Raw genomic sequence first — 12,500 nt, 5'->3', positions numbered from 1 at the left:
TGTGTGTGGTCTGCGTGCATGTTTTAAGCGTGAGCATGGGCGCGGGTATGGCGTGAGTGCGCATGTGGGGTCAAGCAAGGGTGTTCCATCAGTGTCAAAGATGGCTCTGAAGGTCGCGCTGGTCCCCAAGAATATGGACCCCCCCCCCTCCCGCCCTCACCTTACGTCAAGATTAACTCCGAGACGCGAGTCCCTTCCACGCCACTTCCGCCCGTGTAACGTAATGCCTTAGGGGTCAAATCCAGCTTTCCCGGAGGGCGCAGTGGGCGCTCGTTCATGCGTCAGGTAGACGGAGGCATCATTTGAGAGTATTGTGGTTGTGTGTGTCTGGGTGGGCCCCCCACGGCGGGGTCGCAGCCCCCCCGCAGGGGCACCATTGTGGCCGTGGGACCTCCCCTCGCGGCCCCTCGCCTCCACGCCCACACGCACCTGAACGGCTACCTGTGCCCCGCCGCGCCCGCACGCCCGCGCCGCCGCCCACACCAAATTATCCGCTTAATATTCGGACTGAGATAAAGAGATGGATGAGATGAGACAGGGATGGAAAGATAGAGAGAGGAAAAGAGAGAGAGTGAGAGAGAGAGAGAGAGAGAGAGAGAATGATAACGAGAACAAGAGAAAGAAGGACAAGTATAAAAAGAAAAAGAAAAACAGAAATATACAGAAAGAGTAAAGCAGGAAGAAAGAAAGAGAGAGAGAGAGAGAGAGAGAGAGAGAGAGAGAGAGAGAGAGAGAGAGAGAGAGAGAGAGAGAGAGAGAGAGAGAGAGAGAGAGAGGAGCCGAAAGAGACAGCAAGAGACAAGGGCGGGCGGGCGAGCGAGACCCTTCCATACAGGAGGGATTCCAGAGGGCCCGTTAATTAGCCAAGTAGCCAAGCGGCATTCAAGCGCGTCTTTATGGGCGGACGGGCGGCTTTGTGCGGGCGTGATGCTCCGGCCGGGGATTGTATTGACCTGTCTACGTCTGTCTGTCAAGTTTACGACCCGCCACACCCTAGTTTTGTCACACGCCATTCTAGTGTCCGCCCGCCTTGCTTCCAGACGAGTGGGCGCGCTTTGTTGCGGAGGCCAAAGTCAGCATACCCGTTAGTGTGACTTATTCGGTGTTCTCGGGAGGGGGAAGGGAGGGAGGGGAGGGGAGGGGAGGGGATGGGAAGGTTTGAGTTGGTTAAGTGGGAGGGAGGGAGGGAGGGGAGGAGGGAGGGAGTGAGAGACGAGGGGAGAAACATAAGCCGTGTGACTGTTTCGTTTGATTGGGATTGAGGCTATTGCAGAATGATGACTGTATCTGTGCGTAACTCTACACACACACACACACACACACACACACACACACACGCACACACACACACACACACACACACACACACACACACACACACACACACACGTACATGCTCGACCGAGTTCTGGCCGTCCTCCATTTTCTTTGATCAGTGTTGTGGGTAATTAGGAGTGGAGAGTGAAAAGCGGGAGAAGAATGCAGGTGGAAGATGCGGCGATAAAGAGGACAGATAAGGAGCCGAGTGAAGTGAGTGAAGGGCGCGATTCGTATGAAATTCTGTGTCGATGAATTATACCGCGTTGGGATGCCGCGGGAGGGATACGGGCGTATGTATTTAAATCGTGATGAGTGAGAGATTGATGAATTATATAAAGGATATCCCGAGAATAATAAGAAAAAAATAATGATAAATATTAACATTACTCCTCTATAAAAATGAGTAAGAATGAGGTTAAAAAAAATATATATATAAACCTCCGCCTTCAATTTTTCATCGCTGCTCATTTTTTTTCCCATGGTTTCCCTCCGTCGGCCTAACGTCCCCCCATTATCAACCCTGACATCCGGGAGACATGGAAAACACGACAGGAAATAAGAAGATAAACAAGATAAAAAGATAAAAGGGAAGACGCAAGCCTTCCTCGACTTCAACCGAACCGACGTCAAGGGGAGATGGATTGTCCGATTCCGTTACAAAAAAGAACGCGGGAAACAGCCTCAGCGCGTAATAATAAAAACAGACATCTAACCAGCGAATAATACTCATCATACACATTATTAAAAATGACAAAAAAAAAAATCTCACACCGCAAACAACAGCCAAACAGTCCTTGTACCCGACGAGAGCTATGCCTAAGTCGAAGCCACGCGCATAGGCTGCGACGCGTGGCGGTGGCGCCAGGGCGGTGCGGTCGTCGCCAGACTCCGCTCAGCAGAAGCATGACGAGCGAGCTGCTGCTACGTCGTCTGCCGCGGCGGATGCCAGACTACGCCACTTTGGCCTTCGATCGGTAGCTAATTCAACCTTTTTCTCTATTTTTATGGCCTCGTGCTCGGGCGAGAGATGATTGCCGCTTTACTGGGAAGTGAGGATGTCTCGTAAGAGTTTTAGACTTTCTCGTAATTATTTGTTTACTAGGCTGAGGCAGGGGAGTTTATTTCCTGCCGATTATCAAATATTAATTTGTCAGACGTACTCGTTCGTGGCAAGATTTCAAGTCGGTTATTTTCTCAAAGCGTTTTGTAGCGCGGGCGGGGAGGGGAGGATGAAGCTCCCACACCTTGACAAACATTATTTCATGTGAATTACAAGCAAGTTGCTTCACGCTCCTGATCGAGCACGCGCCACTTATTCCAGCCTTTGATGAGCTTAATTAATCGTTTACCCACGAATTAGGCTCCGTTTAGTCTGAACAAACACCTCGCGGCGTCGTTTGTAAACAGAGGGTCGCGTTGGCGCCACCGTGACCGCTACGGTTGACCCGGGCACGCTCGCGGGTCACGTTCCTGCCCTGCATGAAGGGTATCGGATCGCACTCAGGCCTAGAGGCACGGGCGCAAGGGTTAGGCCTAAGAGATCTTTGAAAAACAAGAGAGGAAAGAAGAAGAGTTGAATAAGGAAAAAGAGAGACGCGCGACACTGAATCGATTCCACTAACCATTTCCTCTCTATGAATGTAATGACAGAGTAATCATTTCACGAAAATCATTGCGATGTGAAACTTAGAAAGGTTGATGTGGCACATCTCTTCGTGCGTCCTGAGGCCATGACTAACAGGCAGAGCACATTACTTCTGAACAAACTATCCGTAGTGCGCGGCTGACGTTTACACGTGACATTAAGTAATTTTTTTGTCAAAGTCTAAACATTACGAACATTTACATACTTATGTCGACCCTTCTTTTCATCTAGAAGAAGAAAAAAAAACAAACAAACAAACAGCGGAACAGTTACTTCGCAAAAAAATAAAATAAATAAATAAATAATAATAAAGCGAATATCAAGAAATCTGACAAAATGAAGTCCATTTTTTTGTTCTATCATTAGATGAGGAAGAAGTGACTAAACGACGAATATCTAGAGCGTGTGCCTAAGCGAAGAGACAGGGAGGCCACGACACTTGTATGGATAATATCATGTTTCAAACCTGGCGCCACTTCCACCGGCCGTCCCGCAGTACCGCGCTCATTTTTTTTTTTTTTTGTGGGGGGAGGGGGGTAGTGGAGACGTTTCGGCTCGCGTCCCTTTGATGCTTTAGTCATATGGATTATTTTTTTTCTCTCCTTTTCTCTTCCCATTTTTCTTACTTTTTTACGTCTTTAGTGCATGAGTTTCTTTTGTTGTTGTTGTTCCTTCTTTCGAATCTTTCGGAATATAAATGATTTTGAGAGATTGTAAAAAAAAAAGGAAGTTGTGTATGAGATCATATCTGTGTGACCGCCATTCCTTAATGAAAGCTTTCCATTGGTAGAATGAAAGAAACTGCACAAAAAAATGCCTACATTTCTAACCACAGTCGTACCCGTGACTGGCGGCTGTAACATGAAGCCCAAAATGAGGGGTTTTGACGACGATAATTACAGGAGAAAGAGGGCCAAAAGGAGGGGAAACGTATTCACATTACGAGAAAAGGGAAAAACTGACGCCGAGGTTTTGCGGTCTGTCTCTGCAGGAAGGCCCTTGGTAATGATAGTAATAATAATAATGACGTAATGATGATAGCAACAGGACACGATTAATCACGATAAATTTCCATAATTAACAAAATCATAAATGAATAAATCAACATATCAAAAGCAGACAAACAAAATTAATCTCAAACGAAGAGTTATTCCTAACGTTAACTTTAGCGCGAGCAGCAAGACGTCCGGGAAGGAGGTCGGCGAAAGACAACCCAGAGACGATCGACGGGCGAACAGAGTAAGTAAGATTAGCCCCGGACAGATGTTCCCATGTAGACGCTATATTTTACATCGCCTTTGGAATAATTACTCCCTGCGCGCGACTCCCTCCTCCTCCTCCTCCTCCTCCACCTCCTCCTCCTCACGGGGAGGGGGGGGGGGAATTCTGACCCCTATGTCGCTCTGTCATAAGGACTGGATGCGCGGAGGAAAACCTTGGCTCTCAACGCGATGCTTCTGGTCTTCGAGAGAACATGTGTACGAGGGACGCTAATATATCTTCCATTTCTCTTGAATAATTGTGGACTGAGTGTCGCAGCTGCGCGTGCACAATATTGACTCTAATGACAGGAGATCATTGTGACTAAAATGCACCGAAGAGGGCGAATGCAGAAGTGTCTCACGGTCGTGAAAAGCTCGGCATCTTTACGTTTTCGGGGCATGATAGTCGTATGAATAGTGCATCTAAGGTTATAAACGCGCGGTCTGTCAATACCCAGCGCACATGTAGCGTTTAAAGCTATATGAGCCAACAGCACAAGGTGAGTCACGCATTCGTGACTCACATCTCAAGATTCTGGGGGGCAGATGGCGAGGGCATTTTTACCCGCTATGTGGTCATTGCCTCTTCAGTGCTTTTAGTTTCTTCTAGAATATCCCGCTAATAGTTCTGATCAAAGACACTACATAAATCTATTATAAAATGTAAAAAAAAAATAAAGTCTTTCCTTGTATCCCTTGGTAAAAAAAGGTTCTTTCACTAATCCCACTTAGGATTGCCGCGGTTTGTCAGCCAAGATAAATATTCCCAATATAACGGAGGGACATTAGAACGGCGTGATAAAGGCATGATAAGCACTGGCTGTAAAGCTGAAAATCACGCTAGAAAGGAAATGTCTAACGAGATCCACCATTTGACGCGAATTATAAGCTCGATGCGTCTGATTCAGTATCATCGTTTTCACATTTACAAAGTCAGTATTTCCTGATTGTATTTGGAGACAGTGTCTAATGATGGCGAGATGTAGGTTTTCACGCTTGTATTCTGTGATTCTAAGTGCATTTAGTCCTCGCTTGTGTCTTGTACTGTTAGGTGTGTGTATACTGTGTGTCGCTATCTTGTTGTTTAGTGCGTAAAAAGTTTACTAAGCGGTGGAAAAGAAACACTTACGTTGTGCAGTTTGTAGTAGAGTCCGCAGGCATTGCACACTGGCTCTCCGTTCTGGTTCCGTCGCCACAAAGTTGTCGTCTGTGTCTTGCAATTGACGCAAGAGGTTCCTTCACGACGATTGGCGGACTGAGGAGGAAATGTCTCATTGAAGCATTTTTTTTATAGGAAATACATTACTTCACTAAACATGTGATCTATTCACTACAGTGTCATAATTATCATTATTACTAGTCTTTATTTGTTTATTCTTTTATTATTATTATTTTTTAGTTATGTACAATCTGATAATTCCCCTATACAGAACAGATTGCACCAAGCCCTAATCAGATCCCTGTATGAATAATTCACGAATAGGAATAAAGCTTTCCGCGGTGGTGCAAGCGGTCCCCCTGCAGCCGTCCTCCCGGCATCGGACACCTCAATAGAAACGGGACATCGCGGTGTGACGATAATAAAGGCGAGGCTCCGATTGGAGGGATAAGGGAAGATCGAGGGAAGATTAGACACACTGATATTGATTGGGACTCACTGTGCGCTGCTTGGGTTTGATGAGCGGCCGGTTCTGTCCGTTCATCTTGTAGTAGAGGCCGCAGGCGTTGCACAGGTAGTGGCCGTTGCCGTCGCGTCGCCACAGCGGAGTCGACGTGGCGCCGCAGTTCACGCACTCGCGCCCCTCTGGAGGGAAGGACGTCAGAATCAAAGTTAATAAAGAACCACAGGGATGATTATGTTTGAAGTGTTGCAATTGCAAACATGAATTGTATTTTCTTTTCTTATAATTTAATCAGTAAAAGTCAGCACCTTAGTGATGTATTGTCATTCAATAAGCGAAATAAGACTAAGAGCAGAGCTCGCTTACCCGTGCTGGAGCGCTTGGTGTTCTTTGACTTCTCGTGCGACGGCGACAGGGCGGTGGCGGGCACGGTGGAGAAGGGCTTGCTGAACATGGAGGTCATGCCCGACGACGGGTAGAAGCCGGTGTATCCGCTGTGGGTGAAGTCCATGGTGGAATGGGAGGGGTAGGTGCTGTATCCTGCGGGGTGGGCGGTGGTGTGGGCGGGCGAGAGGGAGAGGGCCGTCTTGGAGGCGAATGAGGTGCTGAAGGCTGGGCTGTAGACGGAATCCGACTTGATGTCGTTGCCTGCGACGGCGCTCGGGGAGGCTGTGACCCGCTCGGGGGTCATGCGCGCTGCGGCTGTGGCGTTGTCGTGCTGCTGCGGCTGCTGCTGTTGCTGTGGCATGGGGCTGGTGCTCATGGGGTGGTCCTGGGGTTGCTGCTGCTGCTGCTGTTGTTGCTGAGGGGCTTGCTGAGAGGCGGCTGCGGAGGCGGTCTCCTCGGGCGGGGTTGGAGGGTATCCGTAGGCGGCGTATCCCTGGGCGGACTGGTGTGTCTGGTGGGCGGGCGTGGGTGTGGGCTGGTAAGTCTTAGCGAAAGGTGTGTGCCAAGAGGACCCGGGTGTGTTGTAAGCCGAGGGGGCAGCGGCGGCAGCCATTTTGTCTGTGCCCAACCAGGAGTGCAGAGGTGTGGGGAAGTGCGGGTGTGCGCGGTACATGCTGGTCTGTCCGAAGCGACCTGCGAAAGGAGAGGAAAGGTTTATCTATTTGTCTATAAAAAATAAACAAAATATACAAGAAATTCTAAATAGAGGGTAAAAAAAAGTCTAATAATCTAAAAAAAAAAATATTTCCCCTAAGATCCTGAAGAGTTTTAATAAACCATTAAACGATACACTAGGATTTTCATAGGGGCTGCATAGTCCCTACTCCCCCTCCCCCTCCCCTCCCCCCACCCACCGGAGCCTCTGCGAGCAATTTAACACAGAATGGAGCTTGACAGTCAATTGACGGTTTGACTGACAGCTCGGTGGAACTCGTGAGAAGTGAGTGTGGACTTCCGATGGGTGGTTAGTAGCCTTATTGTTTGTCATTATAAGGCTGCGTGTGGTTAGCGCCAGGACAAAGCTTTTCTCCATTGTATGGGTATGCAGGTTCTGGCATCGAGGAGTTATCGGTGTTATTGTTGTTTGATGGGATATTGGATATACATAATTGGGGGGAGGGGGAGGGGTCGAAGAAAAATTGATGGAAACTGTATATAGTGAAGGGAGAGGTGTAAATAAATACATATAGATAAATATAAAGAGAGAGAGATAGAAAAAGACAAAAGATAAATATATATATATATATATATATATATATATATATATATATATATATAGAGAGAGAGAGAGAGAGAGAGAGAGAGAGAGAGAGAGAGAGCAGAAGAAGAATAGAAGAACAGGAGATAACCACAGGGAAAGAGGAGCGAAAGAAGAAAAGAGAACGCCGATAAGTAGATGACCACAGAGAGAGTGAGAGGGCGACAGGCGGCCATAAAGCAGCCTCCCGGACCGCTCGCCCGTCCCGCGGCCTCACGTGCTAGCGGGGCCAAACGAGGGTGCTAATGCGTGGGCGTTGATGAGAGGTCATTACGGAGGAGCACAAGTTACGGATGGACGCTCCTTAAAAGTGATTGGTGCCCTTCGCGTGACCTCCAGCCCCGCCGGGGAATTAACAGGCCTTTAAGCGCTCTCCCATGTGCTTTCGGCCGGACGCAACACACGGAGTTTATGATTCTGGGGGGGGGACTAGTCTATAAGTTTGGATTTTAAGGTTTATTTCTATTTTTCTTTCTTTTTTAAATTTTCCCCCTCTTCTCTCTTAACCCTATTTGTTTCCCATATCGGAACGAGGAATGAAATATGGGAAAGGGGAGCAGACCTAACCCTTGGCAGCCAGGAGAAGCCGCCGCAAAACCGCAACTCCGGCTCGTCCGCGTCTTCAACTTCGAGGGAAAAGTGCGTGTGACTCACAGAATGACCACCGGGACCTAAACATCCGCCAAACATTTATTTTCCTTAGACACATTTACCTTTTTTCCGCGAGGGGAGTTCAGTTGAGGGTAATGGGGAATGACAGTTAACATCTGTATTTGGCAATCGCTGCGGTAGGAGGCTTTCAGAGCTAATAGGACTGAGTCGGACTTATGGCACACCAGCCTTCCCGGGACAGGCGCGGAGCGAGGGTGAAATAGTGAGAAATAGTTTTTCTCCTTCGCCTGTTTCGAAAGTTTTTATTTTTATTTTTTTTTATTTCGGAGTATTTGTTGGTTTCCATTTTATGACCCGCATTGCTGTTGTGTAACAATTTTTTCTTTCTTCCATTTTTTTTAAAATCAATTTTACCAGCTCTCAAAGACAATATATGAAACTAAAATGCGAATTCTGAGCCTGGAGATTCAACAAATGTCGTCCTAATCTCGCGTTTCACGCCCAATCCCTTCGGCATGTAGCGGCGGCAGGGCTCTAATTCGACAACAATGAGGCCGCCGCGCCATCGCACTCTGGGGCCCGAGACGATTTCATTTTATGGCAAGGCTAAGGTAGCGGCGCTCGGCTTCTGCGGGATTTCGCCCTCGGTTTAGCCTCTCGGGGTCGCTCGTGTGCCGTCGGTCGGATGGAGTGAGGGCGGGGAGCTTCCGTGCGAGGGGACGTCTTTGTTTTCATTTTTTTTTTTTTTTTTTGAAATATGGCTTTTGTTTCATGTAAGGTTTTTGTTTCACGTAAGGCAAGCACGTGGAGACATTAAAATCGTTCTAGATATTAATGGAATTTATATCGGTGACGCCATTGTACTCTTCACAGCTGTTAAGAGTGATTGCTGTTTGCAGACTTGAGTACATCATAAGCTGCCAAAACAGAACAAGTTGAATCAATTTATGGGCTACAGACATACAGACACTTCTCTTCTTTTCCCGTCTTGTCAATTAACCGAAACACTTGTACTGATGGATGCGAAACAAATCAAACAAAACCAGTGATCTAATCGTTGCAAAATATAAAAATAATTTTTCAAATGGAACACAAGTTATGATAAACTACTCAAAAAGCCACCAGAAATAAGTCAGAAATAGACAAGGTCTTCGGAGGTGCAAATTATACAAGAAATCACACTACTTTAGCCTTCGGTGATATGTATATTAGTTGGCAAGTGTACCCTAAAGGGGAGCCACACTTCACCTGCCCCCGATCACTCCCAACGCACGCGCCGATGGGTAACTTTAGCGCGAAAGGTTCCCGGACTAAGATTGCATTGCGTCGCTTCACGATTTTTATATATAATTATCTTAAATATTATTTTCTAGTGAATGCTTCTTTATTTGTTATGAAGTCACTGTAATGTCTATTACCGATTTGTATTATTATTGTAAGTTCATGATAATAATGATAATGATAATAATGATAATAATGATAATAATAATAATAATAATAATAATAATAATAATTACAATAATGATAATAATAATAATAATGATATTATCATTATTATTATTATTATCATTATTATTATCATTAGTAATATAATTACTATAATTATTATTACCACCATCATTATTATCATTATTACTCTTGTTATTTCCATTGTTATTATCCATATCATCATTACTATTACATTAATAAAATTATGATTTCCAAATTCATACTTTTCAGTGGGAGATAAAATAAAAAGGACTTTAATTGCCGCTATCATCAACCATCAATTTTACTGAGCGGAGAGTAATTACGAACGAGTGCTCCCTATTACCTGTTCAAACTGGATTAATTGCATGTACCTTTTGAAATCTACCGGTAATTGAGCACGCAATAATTCAAAGCCAATGCCACACTTCTAACCTCTGCCAGTGCCTCTAAGCAGCCAAGCAGCCAAGAAGCCGTTCTTTGGCTCTCGTAATGAGTGCCGTTTCACCGCGGCTTCACCTCGCCTCCTTAATCCTCGCGCTATTATTTAAGGCAACTAACTAATGCGTCAAAACAGCGCGATTGTGACTCAAAAATCACGGCCGGCGTCGGTGACATATTGTGGTGGCGAGTAGCAGTGACATTTCGGAGGCCGCTCCACGTCATATGCCGTACTGTGTTACAATTTACGCAGCCGTACACCGCGGCCTCCATGTACACGGGTCACATTACAAGTGTTTTTACACCAGCGTAGGTTGGTTCCCTTCTGGCCTGCTGGTGGCTGCTGCTGCTGCCCTTGTTATCCCTCCTCTGATAATGCAGCTCATACTATTATATTATTTTCCTGTGTTTGAAAACTCAATCTGACTCTCACGCTTATCACCAGCTATATCTGGTATTGCAGTTTCGTGTGTCGCGCCGGTCAAGTTTTCAAGTTGTCTTTCCTATCGCTTTAAGTTGGGGAATCGCAGCGCGGATATCACCCGGTTGTGAGGACTGCATCCACTGAGACGATGATGCCCGGGTCCCAGTGCCGCTAGGACTCACTCGGTCACTGTATGGTAACAATTAACGTTTTTTTTTGTCCGCGACTCTAATTTGCTGCATTAATTTCCTTTCATAATTATATGTCTGAATTAAGGAGATGGTTTCCTTAGGGTAAGGGAGGAAGGGAGGGCATAATTAGGATATATGTTATAGGGGGAGGGGGAGGGGGAGGGGGGAGGGGAGGTATAGTATGTGTACCCAAGAGCGTCATAAATCAATGGAAATTACATGCGTGTTGCTCTGCGACAAATCCTATGACCATTCGCTGTCTCAATCCTAACAAAGAACACGAGACAAAAAAAAAAAAAAAAAAAAAGAAAAAAAAAGAAAAAAAAAAAAAGCAAACACAAAACTAATCCCTGATCATCAGAGTTACATTCAGCAACCGAACCTACCAAACACAACACCAACAACGAGAAAATACAAAAAAAAAAGGGGACGGCGGACTTACCTGCGTTAGAGTACGAGCAGTGTTGAGAATTGGAATAGAAATCCTGCAGCGATGACATCGGGGCGTATCCAGTTGGGTACTGGGTCTGACCCCCCTCCACACCGCTCCCTACTTCCATCATCTGTGGGAGACACGCAACTTCACATTAGCTCAAATATATCTATGTGTCACTCGTTTGGGAGTTTTTTTTTTTTTTTGTTCTCTGGACTAGAGAAGAAGAAGAAGGGGGAAAAAATGGACTTACTAAACAGCTGTGTTCACACTCTTAGCGCCGAGTACAGTTTATAATTGGAAACGAGTTTTTAATAAAATTAGGTATATATGTACAATTTGTGCATCGCTATCATGAAATATTTTATAATGATGACATACTATTTGTTACGCCTACACGTCTTTATCACAACATATGCTTCACCAAATATATTTCAAAGTGTATACAATTTATTACAATCACTGTCATTCTTACTGACACACTACTAATTCTCTCTGAAGCATATCACATGAAATACCGAGCGAACGTATGATATCTGCTATTCATACATGACCATACGTGACCCTCCAGACTAGCATTCACAATATCAATAATATTTCTAAAGGTAAATATAATTGAGATAATATCCCGTCGTTCTTCTGCGGCGCGAAAGCGGCTCGGAGGCGCACCGTCGGACCCTCCCTCCGCCCGCCACTCACACTGTGCAATTATTCTTACCTCCTTCATTCATACTAGTAAGAAAGAAAGAAACAAAAAAAAATTAAAAAAAAAATACTTGAAAAATATGCCGTGCTGATGCTCTACTTTAATACAGTTTTTCAATTATTCATTCAAGTGGAAAAATCATTTTTTTTTTTTTCCCACAAATTCCCCACGAATTACCGACAGACAATAATTCAAATGTATGAGATACCCCTAAACTCTAACCTGGAATTCCCTAAACCCACACCAGACGAATTATCTGAAATTTCTCAGCAAATGTAAGTGCACGTTTCATTTGGATTCCCACCACACACAAAATTGGATATTAAAAAGTTAGCAGTTTGGTCTAAATGATAGAAAAAAAACGCATCGCACACTGACGTATGAATTAACATTTGCGTTTTTATGGAAAAAACTAAATCTTACATGAACTAGTCTCTGGCTTGATATTCAATAAATTCAAGCAGTCTACTTACTGTACCCGGCAAGACACTTTCGACAATCACTTTTTCAAAGAACCTCAAGATACACAATATACACTTTCTAACTTTGTTGTAAATATGTTCCACTGGGAAATTTACCTTGTATCTTTCTTTACCAGACCAAGGATATACAATCGAGAGGAACACAGAATGTTTCAATGTGCTCTATCCACTTGCAGATAGTCAACTAACG

The 12,500-nt window shown here is 45.1% G+C and overlaps 1 protein-coding gene across 1 annotated transcript in view; it reads right to left on the bottom strand.

The window, feature by feature from the left end:
• LOC122248600 (uncharacterized) overlaps positions 1-12,495 on the bottom strand; it is a 13,315-nt gene extending 820 nt beyond the window's left edge. Inside the window, exons 1-5 of the mRNA XM_043008722.2 lie at positions 12,407-12,495; positions 11,132-11,252; positions 6,216-6,929; positions 5,886-6,031; positions 5,357-5,482 (exon numbers count right to left, since the gene is read on the bottom strand). Of these exons, the coding sequence (XP_042864656.1) occupies positions 5,357-5,482; positions 5,886-6,031; positions 6,216-6,929; positions 11,132-11,252 (1,107 nt within the window). The 5' untranslated portion in view covers positions 12,407-12,495. The remainder of the gene's footprint in view (positions 1-5,356; positions 5,483-5,885; positions 6,032-6,215; positions 6,930-11,131; positions 11,253-12,406) is intronic.
• Positions 12,496-12,500: the final 5 nt, after the last annotated feature.

This window comes from Penaeus japonicus, unplaced genomic scaffold, assembly GCF_977035675.1.
Source record: "Penaeus japonicus unplaced genomic scaffold, GWHDUDI00000001_assembly GWHDUDI00000011, whole genome shotgun sequence".
NCBI lineage: Eukaryota > Metazoa > Arthropoda > Malacostraca > Decapoda > Penaeidae > Penaeus > Penaeus japonicus.
This window is presented reverse-complemented; position numbering and strand designations above follow the sequence as displayed.